This window comes from Haliotis asinina, chromosome 6 (assembly GCF_037392515.1).
Source record: "Haliotis asinina isolate JCU_RB_2024 chromosome 6, JCU_Hal_asi_v2, whole genome shotgun sequence".
Lineage (NCBI taxonomy): Eukaryota > Metazoa > Mollusca > Gastropoda > Lepetellida > Haliotidae > Haliotis > Haliotis asinina.
In genome coordinates, this window is record NC_090285.1 from 36,490,424 (window position 1) to 36,511,928 (window position 21,505).

General features: G+C 40.7%; 2 protein-coding genes across 2 annotated transcripts; both read right to left on the reverse strand.

Annotated features, from left to right (window-relative positions):
• Positions 1-1,604: 1,604 nt before the first annotated feature.
• Positions 1,605-7,183, reverse strand: LOC137287830 (peptidase M20 domain-containing protein 2-like). The gene is made up of 6 exons (XM_067820216.1): positions 6,815-7,183; positions 5,658-5,806; positions 5,305-5,447; positions 4,898-5,052; positions 3,694-3,940; positions 1,605-1,738 (listed from the first exon to the last, which is right to left on the reverse strand). Exons 1-6 carry the CDS (start codon positions 7,181-7,183, stop codon positions 1,605-1,607), a joined length of 1,197 nt encoding a protein of 398 aa, XP_067676317.1.
• A 7,251-nt stretch (positions 7,184-14,434) lies between these two features.
• On the reverse strand, positions 14,435-20,683 carry LOC137286222 (peptidase M20 domain-containing protein 2-like). Its single transcript, XM_067817946.1, has 6 exons — positions 20,304-20,683; positions 19,104-19,252; positions 17,429-17,571; positions 16,813-16,967; positions 15,691-15,937; positions 14,435-14,972 (listed from the first exon to the last, which is right to left on the reverse strand). The coding sequence occupies exons 1-6, from the start codon at positions 20,661-20,663 to the stop codon at positions 14,839-14,841; spliced, it is 1,188 nt and encodes a 395-aa protein (XP_067674047.1). The 5' UTR covers positions 20,664-20,683; the 3' UTR covers positions 14,435-14,838.
• Positions 20,684-21,505: the final 822 nt, after the last annotated feature.

Here is a 21,505-nt window from a genome sequence, read left to right on the forward strand (position 1 = left end):
AAGACCAGAAACGTACTCACTCCAGCTATAAAGGTTTCAGTAAACTGAAACTAAATGGAAACTTCCAACTACAGTTTCAGTTGACGGAAACATGACGGAAACTAAGACTTGTTAGTTTCAGTTGTGGAAACTATGCGGAAACTCTCATTGCGCATTTCCTGAAACTGAAACCTAGCGGAAACCTACATTACCCAGTATCCATCAGGTTTCCGCAAGAACGGAAACCAAGTTATTTTTGCTGTGTAATAAGTGCACATTTATAATGCGCTCATTTCCACGCTTGGATCATGCTCAAGGTGCAACAATCGAGAAGATCAATGAAAGGAATGATGACAAAGTAAGTATGATTCGTAGAACTGGCGGAAAAGACCAACCTTGAATGAATCAAACATTGGAGAAAGTTTCAGATCTTGGGGGAGAAAGTTCCACATGTAGGGGGCATAATGTTCAAAAGATATCTGACCCAAGGACTCAAGTTTGTATTATGCCACTGTCAGAAGGTTCTGGTGTAGGGATCTTAGTTCCCGTGTTGGGACAGCTCTGATACGTATGCAAGAGATTGCAGAGATTTGTGTCACAGAGAGAGAATTTTGAACTGGATCCTTGTTCTTATTCAAGCCAGTGAAGATTTCTAATAACAGGAGTGATGTGTGATTTCTTGGAGGTGATGGTCGCGATTCATCATGGAGAAGATATTTATCCATACAGAATTGCGTGGCATGAAACATTATAAACATTCTTGATACATGTAGGGAACTTAGCCCTTGAGCCCGACAAGCTTTCGATTTAACCATTCGTAGTGGCAGGCTCTACTATTCTCTGAGCAGGAGCGTGAACAGGTTGATGATTGAATGTTATCTGTGTAACGATTCCGGAATCGATTGTATGATGTCCGGGTCCAAGCAAATTCTTTCGATTTCTCAGATGCGAGACATCACGGTCGTAAGCATTTGGATGATAAAACTGTAGATGTATACCGAGACGCATACCTCACAATGTCTATATTTGTCCGCAGGACCGCAGGTAACATTGTAATAGGAATAACGTGTACTGAACATAGCTGCGTTTGAATATGTGGTATACCCTAATTGACGGTAAATACAGCAACTAATTATTATAATCATTTCTTTGTTATGCGGGCCTGTCTATAATAAGCAAAAAATGTTGAGCCAGGTTAAAACTATTGCAACAATGCTAAATCCAATTTTTAGTAACCAACTATTTTGGTCAGCTGTATTTCACACATTCCAATGATTCAAAATGGCTGACAATATGCAGTATAACTGCAATTTCATAACTGAATAAACTCAGATTTAATGAATACTACATCCGTCATGGGGTAAGGTTGAGATGATTCTGAAATAATGTATTCTCTCATCCACGGGAATGGATTCAAAGAGTGAAAAATGTCTTTGGAAAAAACGTAAACAAAACGCACTTCAGACTGGTTTAAGGGTTTATTTTAACAGCTACTAGAAACAACCAGCACACATACTATTTTACAATTTCGTCAGCAATAACAGGTCGTCAAGTAAAAAAGCATCAGTTCGCAGCATATTTTGTAGCTTATATTAAACACAGAGTGACCTTGCATCCGAAAAGAACTAGGCAGAACTCATGTCTCTTCTGAAGTCCTCCTTCATCTCTGCCAGGGTGTTTGGTGATGTGTAGATGTCAACAGCCGTCATGGCGAGGGCTTTTCCTACGTCTAGCGTGTATGGCTGTGCTTCAGGCGAACCTGGGAACAATCATGTCGCACAGCTACAAAAGTGGTGTGAAAGACGTCACTCTGGACGATTTTAGTCAGACATTGACAAGCGTTTTATCAAGGTGTGAACAACAGTACTGGGACAAATGCTCGTCATAGTATTTGTGTTTCAGATGGAATCATTCCTTGCATAATGTTCGCCAGTTACTTCTTTCTTCCAGTCAAGGAAGAGTTAAGCATATGAGTACTGAGGATGTAGCTTGCTCTAAAAGCAATATTCATTAACAGATTTGTGCTCGCGTCTCGGTGGACCACGATGCCTAAACTAAACTGACGGACAAAGCACACAGGTTGCATTTCTTCCAATAAGATAAAAATAACAAAACCTTTTGATGAAATGGAAAATGTATATTGAAGCACACTGCGATACGCGTGTTTTATCTGTAACAGTAAACAGCGATGTAGTGATGACAACTGCAGACGGTTCCTACGATGCTGAAAGGTCAAGAACATTAACCGCAGCGGTCGTTTGGCCCATATGCCAGCAGCAAGAATTCGTGTTGTTACTGTGAATCGGCTTACGCGATTACCTAATGATGCGGCGGCTGATAACGTCACTATCAACATCCGGTTACGTAGATGAACAAACCGCAGATCATCTTAGAATGTTGTGACTCTGGAACGTCCTATTGCAGGAGGATTACATGTCTGGCCTGTCATATTGAAACAGTTAAATAGCGGAATAATGGTTTGTCTTGTGTCTGTGTCCTTGCAATATGGTTGTTCGAAGCGTCCGCTTGTGACATTCTTGCGCCGACGTCAGTCTTGGCATTTTCTCGTGAGATTTTTGTCAAGTGATCCTTCAGTCTCCACGAAAAATAGATTTAATGTTCTCTCTCTCTACGAAACTTGCTCGTGCGTAGGACAATAGTCATAATTTTGCATTCCTTTTGCATAGGAAATGAAACATGATGGCTGTGTTCTATACAATCAGTGTTCTTTAATAATTTTATGGTTTGAACATAAATTACGCCTGTATACTTTCTTTTGCACGTCATTTCTATTCAATTTTCTCTGTAAATGGAGTCTGGATATTGTAGGACTGTGGACAATCACAAAATGATGTTAGTCATCATCAAGCCAACTGATGGAATTGAATTGATTAACGTCTTCTTCATAGGAGATGTTACCACTATTTTGGCCGATGTCCAGCCTCAAGTTATGTATTCTATATTCTGTATTCAGGTTTCCCAGTGGTGACAATAAAGATAATCCTCATCACTGACAATTTTCGATTCTCTCTGTCTCTTCTCCACTTCGAGTTATTATCCACATGGAAGTGGACAAGAAGGAACACCATTCCCGGAAGTGGGCACTATTTACTCATGGTTGACTAGTGGTGTAAGATACGTCCGTCATAAATATACTCGATGACAAGCCGGTAGCAATGTTCGTCAGGGCAAAGAATAGGTTTAATAGGTTTAAAGGATGCAGACAGATTCTGCCTGTTTGTGCATTTGGCTGTCATGAAGCTTTCAAACATGGAGAGTATGTACTTAATGCACAGAGAATAGAGTGAGTGAACGCTATGACGAGGGAAGACTGTTTTAGAGATATTCCAAGTTCGTAGTTAGGCTCAGCATGTTTCAGTCACCAACTGATATCAAAATTTGAAAACTAAGAACCATGGGGATATTTACAGCAGGTAAATATATAAAGCATGTCTTTTACTAAATCCATTTCTGAAACCTTGAAACAATTGAGATCATCATAGTGCAGTAAATCGTCGACATTATTTCGATTGCCTGAAACTTACCTGAATAGACTAAAACGCGTCTCCAGTAGGGAACTGTTAGCGACCTTTGGTTTCCGTGATCAGTTTAACGATGCTTTGCTATTTGTGATGAGTGATGACATGACAATCTGAAAGCTTTTGACAAAGACCTGTTTTTTATCATTGGGTTGATATGATACTTTTTACTCACCAGCAGCCGCTGTAAACTCCCTCGTGTGGTTGGGACACCCTCCAACTCCAACAAAAAATATGGGATGGATGCTTGGAAGAACGTAGGACACATTTCCCATGTCGGTGGACCCACAAATCATGCCCTTAAGCTGTTCCTGCGGGGTGAACGCCACTCCAATACTCCTGGCGTTAGCTTCAAATGCATTAGCCAAAGTTTTGTTGGTGACAAGGTTGGAATATTTCTTTCGATCGAACTCGTATTCAACCTATGACATAACAATCAAATACATCTCCTTGAATAGTCATCTGGATGGCTACCATAGGCTGACATAGGCTAACATAGGCTAACATAGGCTAACATGTGTTTGCATGAAGATTATGTTACTGTGTCCGTTCTGATTTTGTCATAAGAGAAATAATATTTTGGGGAGCAGCGGCAGCATCCCATGAGCCATGTACTCTTGACATCCTGCCAGTAAAGAAATATTAGTTTTGTTGGACTTTAGAAATATTTTCAACACTCCCATTCAATATATGCTTCGTTCATGTGTTACAACCAATGGTGGTCGGCTGTGATTACATAATACGCATATAACAATTGTAGATGCATACGAAGACTCCGAAATAATCTCATAAAATTAAGAGTGTGTGTTGAAGAATGTTGGAAATCTTATATATCCTGGTCGATCAGGCAGTAAGGACACATGTTGATAAATAATTGTGTGTTTCAACTAACGGAAGACGAACGGCTGGGATAGGAAAATCCGGACATAACGCCCGACACCTGTTTGTGCATTGAGTTAGGAGCATATTTCGGCGTCTTGGGGCTTTATTACTGACATTCACTTTTGTTTCTATGGCCATACTCGTTGGTATACACGACGTCTCGATATAGTGGGCCTTTTGCTGACTGAGGTGTGTTCAAAACACAACCTGATATTCATTTTTACTACTATGCTCACATGAGTATCATGATCACAAACACTTCCTTGGGAGGCACGTTTATAGAAGACAGGACAGTTGCCATTTGAGAAACGGCTAAATGACACACTGCTATACCTCAGTTTAAGACTCACGATAATCTTCTAACATTTCCCACAAGACTGACTGGAAACGTTTAAAGACCATTTGTTCCAGCAGCTCTCGAAAACCAATGTGGACATCTTGTAAGATACGGGCTACAGGTTCTGGTAAAGTGCTGCCAGAAGCTAACAGATACTGACCGTGCATCCTGTTGCTGAAGCAGCAGCTTCAATACACTTGGATACTTTCTCCTTTAGAACGTTCAGCTCTGCGTCAGTGGGCGCCCTCATAGAGAATGTTAGTTCTGTGAGCTCAGGAATGATGTTTTGCTTGACACCACCGTTGTTTATGATTCCTAGATAAATAGCATGTATTCGGTACGATAAGAGTAGTGCAAAATACAATTTTCGTCATTCCAGTTTGATTAGCTTATAATGGTTTCCCGGTCATTGCTAAACTCAAAAGAAACTAGCCACGTTCGCAGAAGGTAAAATGCGCAAAAGTCTTATATACTATTGCAGAGATTGCATACTGAAGCACTGATAGGGATCGGTGTGCTTTATTTTGGAATTGTTGATTAGAAGAACAAATGTGGACCAAGCATTACCATGCACTCTCCAGTCAGGTTTCATCTGTTGTCTGAGACAGGAGATGTTCTGGTAGCACAGTACGGCAGCGTCAAGGGCGTTGATGCCTTCCCAGGGAAAGCCTGCAGCGTGAGACGCCCTACCGTGGAACTTGATGACGCACCTGATTCATAACAATCAAATATGTTCAGGACCACCTGTTTCGTGATTAGAATTTATCAGTCATGGCATGATGGATGACATATGGTAACAATGAAATTAACGGACGGTGCACTTTTGGTGAATATTTTATAGGACAGATAAGTGTATCAAAATATGACCACATCTGCTCTTGTTTACCGAAGTGACAAGTATATTACGGTGTATATCTTACCCTACGTCGGATAGATAGACAGGAAATGCAGTTACATATGGTGTAGGATGCGCCATCATTGCAGCATCAACATCCTTGAAGACGTCGGCGTTGATGAGATCAATTTTACCACCACCTTCCTCTTCCGCTGGAGTACCCAGAACGGTTAACTTAAATAGAACAACATTTTGAAATTAAATTCGTGGAAGCAAATGCATTTCACTTAAACTGTCCTCTTTGAATACTGCTTCGGTTTTCAGACAAACTCTCTCTAGGCCTGGAACTTGCACTTGCTCTTTCCCTCTTTAGCTCATAGTATTAGCGGGTTGACACAAGGGCGGTTAGGTCGGAGTAAGTAAGTGTGTCATTGGACCACGCATGGTAAACAACACCCATAAAATTTCCCAAGGCACGGCATGTACAAGCATCCGTACGTAGACGAAAATGAGTTTGTGTTCAGTCGCATTCATTCTGGTCGTTGTAAAACGTGGTCGCGTGGTTTATCTGTCTTGACTAAAGTGACCATTCAGCCATGTTGGCAAGGTTGGTGCTTTGGGATGCCTGGGTGAAGAAGGCGGAGTTTTTGGAGGAGATGCCAGATGGAGAGCATATACGTCCGAGATTTTGGTGAAATAAGTTATTTAAAGACGATCGACTCAGGTTGAATGTTATACAATTTGGATACGTGGTAACATAGTGGAACTGGCCACACAACCAGCTGACGGCCATCTCTCAGCCTGCACATAGAGATATAAGAACCACACCTATACCAGCACCAAGAGCAGTGGCTCGAGTATGGTCTAACGACGTTATTCGTTTATAATTTGGGCGTTGCTGACCTCTTTTCAAAGGGACAGAAGCCATAGTGCATTCATTGTTGACATGCAACTCTCGGTCCATGTGGAAACTTTGAATCAATATAACGCAACAAAGTAAATTAGTTATCTGTATTGTTTTAAAACAACAGTTCTTGGGATAAAAAAGTGGAAGACAAAAGCAAATTGTATAAACTTACCATTTAAACAGTATGCCATGTAAAAGTTTCGTGCGCGGATGGTGCAAGGGTCCGGCCAAGAATGAACACTGGTATCTATGCAAATGCAATAACGTAAAACCACTTTCACTTGTCAAATGATAACTACCTGTGGCAACATCGACACTGCTTGTACAACACTAACCTTCCCTCCAGTTCCAGAAGCCTGTAACGCTGCCTTCACACCAAGACCCGCAGCAACGCCCACTTCAGCTATCAGGTTGTGGCCACAGGCGTGTCCGATCTCCGGCAGGGCATCATATTCACACAGTATGGCCACATGAGGACCTGATCCATCTTTACCAAACACGGCCCTGAAGGCTGTATCCAGCTTGTAATTCCTCTCAACCTCAAACCCATGCTTCTCAAGAAAATCTGTCAATACATGATGCGCGCTCACCTCTTCGTAATATTGCTCAGGATTTTTCCATATAGCCTGACTGATTTTGTTTAGGTCAGGCGCAAATCTGTGTATTTCCTCACATGCTGTTTCTTTCATGTTTGTGGCTGCCATCGTGTATGAAATCTTGTTGCGGGGGCTTTGATCAGTAAACGCTAAGCCAGCACATCATACCATTCCATTCAGGTCAACTACAATGACACAATCGCTTGCCGTGAGTGCTTATGAATATAGACCAATTACAGCATTGAACCGGTAATGCTTTTTATAACATATACGAGAAATGCACTCAGCGTCATTGATAAAGGGTCAAATGACATATAGCACATGTTAAGGAAAGTTTTGCAGAAATAACAGAACTAAACGTGACACATCGTGGCATATAGAGAAAGAGTTCAACCAACACGAGCAAACATCACTTGTACAGACCAACCCTCTAAAATGAAAAGGACAAACATGAAGCACTCGGTAGTGTACTCGGTTGTGTACCATCGACTGGAGCACCTTGTTCTCATGCTCCTTATCAAGCTCATAAAGAAAGCTTGTGGAATCGCATTTCATTCCTCTAACAAGACCTCTGGGGAAATCCTGGGTGAACAAATGTCAACCGAGTTCATCCCAGGCATGCTTAATTTGGCTTTGGTCTGGCGGGAGTGCTGGCCAAGCCATCTGCCGGTTTCTACTGGAAAAGTGTGGTTCTTAATTTCAAAAATGGGGTAAACTGCACTTTACGGGTCCCCGGAAGTGTACGTGACGGGCATGCGCAGAAGCCATATTTACATCGAAGCGAGCACTAGAGACCTTCATTCCTCAACATTATTTTAGGGTCAGTATTATGTCATGGTATTGTCAACTGCAAAAATTTCCCTTTGATTACTAACGATTGGATTGCTGTTTTGGAGCATTACTAAAAATTCGTGTTTAAAACTCTCGTCTCTTAGACGAAGTTTTGAATTAAACTTTTGCCAGTGAACACGAAAATGACCTCTAAATTCGTTTAAAATGCCTCCTAACGGAGATCAGCCCGCTCTCGCGTGCTTTTCTTTTATATATGACGCACTGCGCGCGTCGCTTACTGCCAAAGGCAGTACGCTCACGCCGAAGACGCGTACTCGTTATTAAAATTCGTGTTTAAAACTCTCGTCTTTTAGACGAAGTTTTGAATTAAACTTTTGCCAGTGAACACGAAAATGACCTCTAAATTCGTCTAAAATGCCTCCTAACGGAGATCAGCCCGCTCTCGCGTGCTTTTCTTTTATATATGACGCGCTGCGCGCGTCGCTTACTGCCAAAGGCAGTAAGCTCACGCCGAAGACGCGTACTCGTTACTATAGAATACATTTCCCACTTCCGGGTGATTGCCGAAGGCAGGGACCCGTAAACTGCAGGTGTCCCCAAAAATGGGAGATACAATGATTTGCCGAAAAGTAAAAATTGTTCGAAAAACGGTATTTTTGTAATTCATTTATCATTAATTCGTTTAGGACTATTAATAACGGAACTTCGCTAGGGTTGATAGAAATGAAGCATACAGCTTTATGGATTACAACTTCTTGTATATTGCGTTGAGCGACGTTTCGATGTAAATTCTTACATCGTTATCAAGCGAATAAATGTGAATACAAGTAAATAGTGAGAAGCTTTATATACATGGTATGTTGTAAGCGGATTAAAGATCACATATGCTCTAGAGGGTGCCAATGCTTAAATCACTTATTGACAGCGTTGTAAATGAAACCCCGTCCTTAAAACTGCTCATTTCGATCTTTAATTACCTTAAATCGACCTTTTTGACAACAGTGCACAATTCTCAGCCAATCAAAGCGGCGCGTTTCCGTGACGTGATAGTAGGTATACATATTAGGGTCTATGCAGAATTGATCTACATTTCAGGGTATAAACTATTTCGTTTACAGGTTTCGTTTACAGGTAGGTTGTAATCCGTGTCAGGTGGTATAAACCTCACAATCTACTATCATTTAGTTTTGTCTCCTGCTTTACCTAGTTTCCGAGTTACAATCCTTGTTTTCATAGACGATTCTTTGAAAATCACTTGGTGTTGGTAGGTTGTAATCCGTGTTGAGTGGTATAAACCTACACGTTATTTGTCATCATTCACTTGATGCTTAGTCAATGAATTTATAGCAGGTATAATTATTACTGAATACGCCATGTAGATTACCCGACAAAGGTCCCAAGTTGGCATTTCTTGTATCTGGATTGATCAAAGGATTAACCGATAACATGCTGATTGATTTATTACTTTTATGCGGATTTAAATGGGGATTTGTCAAAAGGTAGTGTTTATGTATGTACATTTACCACTATTAATCTATACTGAATACCCTCTGTCGTCTCCGTGTCTGTGCAAAAACAACATCCTTCTTTCAAATAACCGCCAATATATTGATTGATTGCTCATTATTAGCTAACTAAATTACTTCTTTTGCACATGTGAAAAACCTGAAACGATACATCACGTTTTCGTATATTAGACAGTTAAAAGACGCATCACTTGGGAAATCTGCAGATGAATTATATGCCACTCGTTTATGTAGATATTGATGGATACATTCCTCGAAGAAGGTAATAGCCTGACATTGCTCCTATAAGTTTAATTTGTTTTAATTTTTATATTTGCATTTTATTTTGTTGTCGTAGCATTCAACACAATCATTGTTTTGGTCGTGAAGTGTAATATTACAGACAACATGTAATAGGGCGTGCGTGCGAAATATTTACATTGTTAAACCATACATTAGTTATAAGTAATGCATACAAGTATGATTATAAACTAATTAGGATTTTAAGATCAAATATAAAGACATACATTGGCAAGTTTGTAGTTACTGGTGAGTGAACGTTTACATACCAAATGAATTTAGCAAGTGAAGACATTTATCGCGCAGTATTTTCACTTCGATCCCACCTCGCTTCCGTGTAAGAAGTCGTTATGTTACAAGTTGTGTCATGCAAAATCCTCTTGGCCATGATTCAAATACATATTTAACTACTAGTAGAAGGTAGTTTTGATTTTCTAGCTTGCTGAAAACAAACCATAATATGACTAATTCAAACGGACTTTAGTCCGTGACGTCACGATTTTCAAAAATGGCGGCGCCCTGTCTGAGGACTATTTGTTATTTAAGTTTGTTTTCACTGACTTACAGAATCAAAATAACTTTCTTCTGATAGTAACATATGTACTTGATTGATGGACAATAGCATTTTGCATGACACTGCTTATAAAATAACTTTGGTGTTCTGCTTATGACTAACCACAAGTCTTTCATATGTAATGGTTAAAAATACAAAAATATGAGTTTATTCGATCTTTAACGTTAACAACAACGAGTGAGAAAATAGCAAGAAGCAATGCCTGTTCTGTGGTTTGTGTTTATGGATGCATTTGTGTAGATGTGTGTGTGTGTGTGTGTGTGTGTGTGTGTGTGTGTGTGTGTGTGTGTGTGTGTGTGTGTGTGTGTGTGTGTGTGTGTGTGTGTGTGTGTGTGTGTGTGTGTGTGTGTGTGTGTGTGTGTGTGTGTTGACAGACAGACAGATTGTTATTCAGTATATGGAATTTGGCCCAAAATACAGACAGATTTAGGGTTACAAAATATCCAAGCGCATGGAACATATTTGTATAAAGTACAAGAGCGTGTCATAAATATAGTATGTATTATTTTGTCTTATTTGTTGCGATTTGTATAAAAAGACTGAAGTTTTATGCAAAATATCATAATCACGAGACAAAAGTCTGGAAACAATGTTTTGTTGAGAGGTGTACTTGATGTATTTGCCAATACGTCTTTCACGAAAAAACCGCTAAGCTTCAAAGATTAAACGTACATGCTATTCATTTTCAATAAAATACTTGTTTGTTTGTTTGTTTTTATAAACAGAGAGGACAGAGCTATTCTTGATATGGTGTAACTTGGTGTTTTCCAGTGTTGACAGCTATTCTAAAGTTACTGCATCTGAAGTGTGATAAAATCCTTTTAAGTGAGATGGTAGTGATGAATTCAGATAGTATTCAACAGTGAGTATGGATTTATATTGTTTATATGAATAAGAGTCTGGTAAGTTATAAACATTTACACTCCAGGTTTGTTGTAGATTGTCAAATAGTCTCTGCTTGAACATTGATTTGATAATATTGTTGTCGCCAACATCTTGGGAGATGCATACATATCCAAATCCGCAGATTGTCGTGATTTTAGCTTGTAATGGGAGGTGCGTGGTGGATAGTATTTAGTTGTTGTGCATGTAGCAGACTTTGAGGTGTGAGGCATTGAGCTTTGGTTGGGTTAGATTTGAACCTTTCAGGGTTTGAGTTTCAGTACCGTTGCATTAGTGTGTAATAACTTTGAAAATGGGGTTGTGTTGGGCCCTATCCCAGTAACTGGGCGTAGATTGGTTTATTATGTGTGTGACTGAAGCGGTGCAGTGTAAGAGTTTTAAACATGTCGATAAGTGCGTGTTTACTCCAGTTAGTGCCATTGATGGCTCGCATTAATTTTAAGTCCTTTTGACATGAGTTGACCAAGTTCTCAGTGTGGGGTGTCCATATTGTGTGGTTGTCAAAAGTTAGTCCTGAGAATTTAGCTTCCCTTTTGAGTTCAGTTTCTGGGTTATTTAGGTGAAGTATATATGTATAATTTTGCAATCATTTGGATATGATGCCCACCGTATGTTTTACATTTATGAGGAACCCCATCTCATGGCGGTCGAGATCCCAGACCATTTTCCCGGGAGGACGTCATGAATCATTATAGCAAAGAAAGTTGGGAATAATATGCTCCCCGTTTTCTTTAAGAAAATGGTCCGAAATGGTGTTGCGAGATTTTTTAGTTATCTGTCTACTATTTAGAATCGATTGTATGGAATTTAGAATTCTACGGTGTCTGGCATTGTTAACAAGTATTTGTATGTGGCCGTTGTGCCAAACCAGAAACAGTAGCGCTTGATCTTTGGACTCTAGTCACATTTGACGTCACAAGTGGAAAGGTCACGTGACTTCCAGCGGAATATGCATAATGGCCGAAGCTCAAATAGCAGAAACTTTATTCGCGATTAAGACGTAAATATGCATAATTTGCAATTGAAAAGTTGGATACATGTTCCCGATGACTTTATCTTTCAACCAACAGATTATTGCAATTCTCTCATATTCTCCTTTAATTAGGTTCTTGGTTTGCATGACATGTTTGAACCTTATATTTATCATTGTTTCAAGTGTGGGTGGCGAGGGAAATGGAACGGTATTTGGGGTGAAAATGGTGTTTTGGTTGTGACCGAGAAGCAAGCCAGCGTCAGCGTTGTCTATATTTGTGGCTAGGTCCTGAAGGCATATTTTTTTTTAAATGATCGTTATGTGTTTTTTTTAAATTTGTTTTACGTGGTGTTAGGATTGTCATGATTTAGCCTTAGGGTGAAACAGAATTTTCTCCAATGGTTTATTTTTGCTGCCTTGATATTTTAGGTCTCTTTTATAGTTATTGAGTCAAATATAATTTTGAACGGTCTCTTTCTGTTTGGTTAAGGTTCTTTTTTCTTATCTTTTAGCGTTAGTGATTTCTGTGTTTTGTGAAGGGTTGAAGCGAAAAGCAGGAATGCATTTATCTGTGATGTCTAGGATAGTGTTTGTAAGGCTGGTGTCAATGTCGTTGTAGATGGAGGAGATGTCTATTTGTTTGCGTAGTGTGGTCAATTTATGCCAGTCTGTTTTATTGATGTTGTGCCTGAAGTGGGGACATGAACGTGTGAAGTGACAGTGATTTTGATGGGTGCACTTACCGCTGCCCCAAATGTCAGTGTGTACCTCCCAGATACAAACTTGTGTGAGTTTGGGTGTGGTGAATGTGATGTCTGTGGCTGTGGGCGGGTGAAATGGGAGAGTGGGTAACGGATGGGTTGAATCTCGTTTACGAAATTGACGTTATGTCTGTCTAGCCTGTCGACGAGGCTGGATCCTTTGATATCGATGAAAGGTCTTGTGCATCACTAATGTGCATGGAAGTCTCCGAGGAAAGTGGTTACGGGGCCTAGGGCCTATGAATTAGAAAGAGTGCACAAACCTTCGTAAGCGATTTTGATACTATGTCTGCTAATTTTTTGCGTTGTTGTTTTCGTTGTTCCTTCGTATATTTCTTCCTCTTGTTTTTGTTTTGATTGTATTTTGTTTTTCCAATGAAAATTCCCACGCACGACGAATAAAGGAGAATGCAGTGAGTGAGTTAATGTTTAGCGTCACATCGGCAATATTGCAGCCATATCGTGACGAGATCCATTAGTATAAAGGAAAATGTAACAAAACGGGGTAGTTACGGCTGAACATACCATTTACTTGGAAACGATACAGGATCATGTATCGAATCGTCATGCTCTAGGATTAAAGAAATTGTCATTCATGCGTACTTGTTCCATCCTCATGTTTAACGCCATAAACGTGTAGGTTATTAAGCACCAAATGCCAGTCATTGCCAATACGAATGGAGCTAGTGTCTCATTTCCATGAATGTTAAAGAGCTTGTATTTCCATGCACTGGAATCATCATCGTCTGCATAAGATGGCATTGCAACGTGAATACTCACATGAAGTAAGATACAGTACCTGACAAAAATATCTCATCGAGATGTTGATATTGGGAGATATAGGTTTCGTGTGGTATCATGTTTGCAATACATACGAAATTTCGACGTAGATGCTAACAACGTTATCAAGGAAGTGTTTCTGTGAAGATGCTAACACCGTTATTAAGGAAGTGTTTCGGTGAACACGCTTACACCGTTATCAAACACGTGTTTCGGTGAACATGCTAACGCCGTCATCAAGCAAGTGTTTCGGTGAACATGCTAACTCCGTTATTAAGCAAGTCTCTCGGTGTAGACGCTAACACCGTCATCAAGCACGTGTTTCGGAGAATATGCTAACTCCTTTATTAAGCAAGTCTCTCGGTGTAGACGCTAACACCGTCATCAAGCACGTGTTTCGGTGAACATGCTAACACCGTCATCAAGCACGTGTTTCGGTGAACATGCTAACACCGTCATCAAGCAAGTGTTTCGGTGAACATGCTAACTCCGTTATTAAGCAAGTCTCTCGGTGTAGACGCTAACACCGTCATCAAGCAAGTGTTTCGGAGAATATGCTAACTCCTTTATTAAGCAAGTCTCTCGGTGTAGACGCTAACACCGTCATCAAGCACGTGTTTCGGTGAACATGCTAACACCGTCATCAAGCAAGTGTTTCGGTGAATATGCTAACACCGTTATTAAGCAAGTCTCTCGGTGTAGACGCTAACACCGTCATCAAGCACGTGTTTCGGTGAAGATACTAACACCGCCATCAAGCAAGTGTTTCGGTGACATGCTAACTCCTTTATTAAGCAAGTCTCTCGGTGTAGACGCTAACACCGTCATCAAGCACGTGTTTCGGTGAACATGCTAACATCGTTAACACCAAGACTCCGCATCTATTGAATTAAAGAAGCTGTTTATCCATAAGATTTGTCCCTCTTCATGTATATATTAGTATGTTTGTTTCATTATTTTCTTTCAATATTTTGTATTCCACTATATTATATCAGAGGCAGTGTCAACTGCAAAGTAATATTATATTTTTAATATCTTTGTTTCCGTGCCACGAATATAACATTCATAAGCTGTACTTCATCTTTTAAACATACAGTCATTTGCAATAGATATTTGTCCTTAACGTAGTCACAATATATTCAATTTACTAATCAATTCTGACCACAGGCCAATGGTTAGCTGGCGTGTACGTCACACCTGAAGTCTGTTTGTATGTCCGTCAGCATCTCCGCTGATGTGTAAACGTCGACAGCCGTCATTGCGAGCGCCTTGCTGATTTCCAGTGTCAAGGGTTGCGCTTCCGGAGTTCCTGTGACAAATGATTACCATCCCTATAAATTTTTTGAATACATAGCATTTCAATTTCATCACATGATTACCGATTCATATGGTGATGGATGCGCAACGGTGGATAGAGGGTACCTTTAACACAACGAACGTTGTCAATATGCTTGAGAATGTATCTAGGTTATGAAAATACTGCCAATGTGAGCAGCAGCTGGTACTATACGCTGTATCATTAGCCAACACAACAGATGTGACTAGGGAACTGTTATACTGTGGTCAACCGTGTTTTGCAATGCTTAAAGCAAGGAAAATAACATTGCAGCTTAGTATCAATTCGGGTTCGTAAGTTTGTTGGATGCTGGTTTATTGCTTAACGCCACACTCCGCAATATTCCAACTATATGTCAGTGGCTTGTAAATAGTCTAATCTGATCCTACCAATGTCAGATCTCCGTTGAACAGGAAGTTGGCAGGTGCAATGGAGGCGAAGAACAAGCGGATACGCCAATAGCGTCACTTCAAATGTTGAATGAAATATATTTTACGAGAGTAATAAAACATATGAGTCTGGAAATCGGACAGCAGAAGTGAGGAAATGGGCGTCTGCCTTTGATGGTCACGATATTCAATTTGGACATTAACAATAGTTTTCGAATCGAAGCGAGGGAAGTGCTTTTGCCAACCGCATATAGGAAGACTGCTCATTTTTCTATCTATTGCGCAACCCTTTTCTGCCTCACCCGATGCTGTAGTGAATTCTCTTGTATGGTTAAGGCAGCCGTCGACTCCAACGTAGTACATGGGATGGATACTGGGTACAACATACGACACATTACCCATGTCTGTAGACCCACTCATCATGCCTGCACACTTCTCCTTCGGTGTAGGTTCTATCCCTAGGGCGGTAGCGTTCGTGGTGAATGCCTTCGCCAGTGACCTGTTTGTGACTACGTTGGAATATGCCTTTGGATCAAAGTCATATTCAGCCTTAAAAGTAAAGAGGTACCCAGTAATATTCCTTCAGAATCTTCATTAGAGACATAATATACGAAATACGGTGATATGCGGGGAAAAAATAGTTAGAGATATATGTACTTCTTGAAATCATGAAATTAAGGATCTATGGATTTATTGACACACTGATAAAATATAGATTTTAAAAATACCAATATCTCTAACTTATTTTGTTCAGTATATATCCTAATGATGATTTTCACATTCTCAAGACGAAAAATAAACTGTCGCTTACATCGAATGTTCTGTTTGTTGTTTAACGCCGCACTCAGAAATATTGCAGCAATATTCCAGCAATATTCCAGGCTATCCCGATAGTTGCCTATTAAGACAAGGTAAGATGGTGATCTACCTTCACTTGTTGGCAATCTACAGCCTGTTTTCATATTGTATTGCCATCTATAGTTAGAATATTTTAGATTTAGTCACTAGTCGTAAATTTATTCTGTGAAAATCTAGTAGTTATTTTGTTGTTCTTCGTCAACAGGTTCTTAATTTTATTGATCCATAATGTAATCATTAGCTGTTTTCATTACGATATGGCTGAAATATTGCCGATGTGACGATAAATCGATAAATGTTACCTTACTCACTAGCATTGGTTACTGAAGATCAGGTCCTACCCGTGTATTCACGGGTGGCATCGGATGTGCAAATTATAACAATGTACCACCTGTGTGTTTCCAATGACAATTTGATATGCTGAACTGCTTTGGTAATACTTCAACACTGTTCCCATAGGCGTTATATTATGTCCAAGGCGCTCACTTTGAAGAGCTGACAAAGATGCGATGAATGCCATACAGTTACTGAGTGAGTCAATCTAGACATCATCTCGAACAATCTACCTTACATCCGCTTGCTGCAGCAGCAGCCATGATACACTGGATAATTTTCGTTTTGAGAATTCCCATGTCACTATCGGTTGGTGTACGCAGGTAGTATTCGAGTTCCGCCAGCTCAGGAATGACGTTAGCCTTGACTCCACCATTCTTGATTATCCCTATAATACAAAATCAGTAAAAAATATTCAGCATGCAGCACGAGAGTGTGTTGATAGCGGTAGGCTAACACAGTGTGTGACTGCATCAGCAGACATGTTCATCATGGATTCTGCGAATTATATACTCGTCATAAAAAGGAAACGTTACAGGTAAATTCATGTTATCGTAATGTTGCAGCAGATTGAAACAATCAAACACACGCACACGCACACGCACACGCACACGCACTCGCACTCGCACTCGCACTCGCACTCGCACACGCTCACGCGCACGCATGCATGCCATGCACACACATTCCGGAATATCCAGAGTTCGTCAGGAATTTCATAGAGATAGAGATGAACTTAAATTCGTTATATCTTTTCATATTCACATTTGTCTAGATGTCTTATACCCATTAGGGTATCTCGTCTTTCAGGTCATGTTTTGATTTGGCCGACTGTTAACGCAGAACCCTTACCATGCACTCTCCATTCAGGTTTCATCTGTTGCCGGAGACAGGAGATGTTCTGGTAGCACAAGACGGCAGCGTCCAGAGCGTTGATTCCCTCCCAGGGAAACCCTGCAGCGTGAGACGCCCTGCCATGGAACTTGACGTTGCACCTTTAGCAATAAAGACATATTCTGGTCATTACTGGCAGCTGTCATAAAAGGCGTTAGAATAAGAGTTTGCATCTCTCACGAAAGCTGTCAGTGAGCATTTCCGTGAGCGGTGGAGAATCTCTGTCAGTTACCCTTGTTCTAACGCTGCTTTTTGTGGTTAGCGAATGCACGTACTGCTGGTTGTAACATCTGCAGGCACGTCTCGTATCGATAAACATGCCATACAGATACTCAGTAGAATAACTGAATTACCATACACAGTAGTCAAACTAACCGTATCCTGTTTGACGGAAAACTCTCTTTAGGCCTTAACACACATGCTGATACACACGATATCACGTGAAAACAATCTGAAAGTATGTGTGAATTGTGTTGTCAGATCTTTTGTGCCATATCATGAATAAAGTGCTATAAAACATTAGTATAACATCCGTGAAGGTCCCGGGGTAGAATAGGCCTTCAGCAACCCATGCTTGCCATAAAAGGCGACTGTGCTTGTCGCAGGAGACGATTAACGGGATCGGGCGGTCAGACTCGCTGACTTCGTTGATACATGTCATCGGTTCCCAACTGCGCAGATCTATGCTCATGGTGTTGATCACTGGATTGTCTGGTCCAGACTCGACTATTTACAGGCCGCCGCCATATAGCTGGAATTTTGCTGAGTGCGACGTAAAACTAGACTCACTCACTCACTCATTAGTACAACACCTGTCGTATGTGCCGAAACCAAATGACGACTCAGTCTATAATTATTTGTTAATTCGTTTCTCTTGATGTAATTTATGCTGTATATATGCAAAATAGCATATAGGAAAGGGACATCGTAAAGACACACTGGCCCTTGCCTCTATTTCGAATTTCTCACAAACAATAACTAAATATTGTGCTACTTTAATAGTAAGCATTGTCATATATGTACATATTTCTGAACACGCAACTGCCCTCGAGTCACTTATGTGTTCTAAGTCATAGAGTAAGCATAGGGGTCATCTAAGTCACAGAGTAAGAATATGGGTCATCTAAGTCATAGAGTAAGCATAGGGGTCATCTAATTCATAGAGTAAGCATAGGGGTCATCTAAGTCATAGAGTAAGCACGGGGATCATCTAAGTCATAGAGTAAGCATAGGGGTCATCTTAGTCCTAGAATAAGCACGGGGTCATCTAAGTCATAGAGTAAGCACGGGGGTCTTCTAAGTCATAGAGTAAGAACGGGGGTCATCTAAGTCATAGAGTAAGCACGGGGATCACCTAAGTCATAGAGTAAGCATAGGGGTCATCTAAGTCCTAGAGTAAGCATAGGGGTCATCTAAGTCATAGAGTAAGCACAGGGGTCATCTAAGTCATAGAGTAAGCACAGGAGTCATCTGAGTCATAAGGTAAGCACAGGAGTCATCCGAGTCCTAGAGTACGCACAGGGGTCATCTGAGTCCTAGAGTAAGCATAGGGGTGCGTCCCTTGGTCGTGCCAGGCTCCGGTGGCCGTTTAATCGAAAACCAGATGTGATCAGTGTTATGAGCATGCACCTACTTCTCTCTCGACAGAAAAGACATGTCCACAACTGTGATTGGGGCGGGATGAGCCATCATTGCCACGTCCACACCTTCAAAAGCATTGGCATGGATCAGGTCAATCTTGCCGCCTCCGTCTTCTTCAGCTGGCGTGCCAAGAACAGTCAGCTGTAAGTGAGTGAGTGAGTGAGTGAGTTAGGTTTTACGCCGATCTTGTCAATATTCCAGCAATAACAAATGCCACAAGAAACATGTTAGACTGGCATATACGGTATCAAGCACAGTTCGAATGCTTTTTATCATAGCAAGGGGCAGTGGTTAAGTTGCCTTTAGCTGTCTAGAATAATAACAGTAGCTCATCACATCACAGCTCATGGTTTGGTTACCTGTAGAGGTCCTGTTTAGAATATTGGCCTTCAGTAACAAAATTAATGTATGTCGTATGAGACGACTAACGGGATCGGGTGGTCAGGCTCGCTGACTTGTTTGAAACATATCAACGATTCCCAAGTGCGCAGACCGAGGCTCACTTTATAGCCACCATATAGCTGGACTAATTGTTCAGTGTAGCGTAAATCTAACCTCACTCGCTCATAGTTTGGTAATGAGCAACTCTTGTCAGTGGCGTTTCAGAAGTTGAGATGATGAAGAGGAACAAGTTATATTCACTGGCAATTTCTTTATTACAATGCCTGCGACAGTTTCATGAAGATGATAACACTGCTGCTTGATATAACCGAAACGTCACCAAAATGTCGCTTCCATTGCAACAAAGACGTTTCAGTTATAATTAATGATTTTTTTACCGTCCTCCCTCTTGAAGCACGGGGGTTGTAAGTGAATGAGTTTAGCAATATTCCAGCGATATGGCTGCGATTTGTGTCTGGACAGACACTGTGTCTGAACCAGAACACAGACAACACAGCCTGGAGCAATGGTTTACATTCCATATATGGCAAGTGTTTCAATAAGCGATTTAAGACAAGTCGTAAAGGATAATAAGCATTTTATTGCATCAAAAGGAACCTAAAGAGATATGCCTCCAATCTATACAATATATGCCAAACTACTGTCGAAAAAGCGATACATTGTGCCTTTAAGGGCAATGTTTTGCCCTGTTCAGACATGGCGTTTAAACGGCCGCCGTGACAAACTGTTACACTACTAAGCACATTTGAACTCAATCACCGATCATGCAAATTCTGATGTTCATACTCACCTTCCCACCCATACCTGTGGCTTGTAGCGCTGCCTTCACACCAGGACCCGCTGCCACGCCCACTTCAGCTATCAGGTTGTGGCCACAGGCGTGTCCGATCTCCGGCAGGGCATCATATTCACACAGCATGGCCACATGAGGACCTGATCCACCTTGATCAAACACTGCCCTGAAGGCTGTATCCAGCTTGTAATTCCTCTCAACCTTAAATCCATGCTTCTCAAGAAATGTTGTCAGGTAATCGTGGGCAAAGGTTTCTGTATAACAAAGCTCTGGGTGTTTCCAGATTTCTTGACTGAGTGTGTTGAGTTCTGACGAGTGACCGTCGATCTCCCGGCAAGCCACGTCTTTCCCTGACATCACAGTTCGTTGGTAAATAACGGAATGACGTTGCTGAACATTGCTATTATTCTATCCGTTGCACACGGCTATGACCACATTACCATCCAACGACAATAGAGAGTGTCCACGCTATTTAAAGATCGATAGGCTACAAAGTATCGTGTTTAAACAAATAAACAAGCATTGAAAACTGTTATACACATTTCAGACAGCATTTGTTATGGAATATGTTATTTGTAATTAAATGTCTTTTGTTTGCTTGTACGTTGTTTTACGTCGTACTCAGCAACAATCACGCTATATGACTTTGGTCTGTAAATAACTTAACCTTAGCCAGACAGTTCAGTGTTCAACAGCATGAACCTCGATCTACGCATTTAGGAACCGATAACATGTGTCAACCAAAATCAGCGATCCTGACCACCCGATGTTGTTAGTCGTCTCTTACGACAAGCATGGGTTGCTGAAGACTAACTCTAGCCCGGGTCTGGTAATTAAGTATATAGATGGATTTGTTGTGTCTTTGTTGTGTGTTTTGAGGTACGAGTGTACGTTCCGCGATGTTTAGAATTCACAACTACTCAATATCACACATCTGGTTTCGTTGATTGACCACTCCGTTCTCACTGGTCTGAAATGACGTTACGCTAGTACAATAACGTTAAGTTGAAGTCGGTCACTTACTATCAGCTCGGAATAAAATTTCAACTTGGAATAATATAATGTGCGTATAGCTGTCGTCTCTTGAACACTTTAAAAGCTTTGAGGCAAGGAATTTATGGGAAACGTTTGAATTCTTAAAGTGAATACATTGCTCCTATCCGAACATGGCCTTAATATTTGGATAGTTCATTAGTATA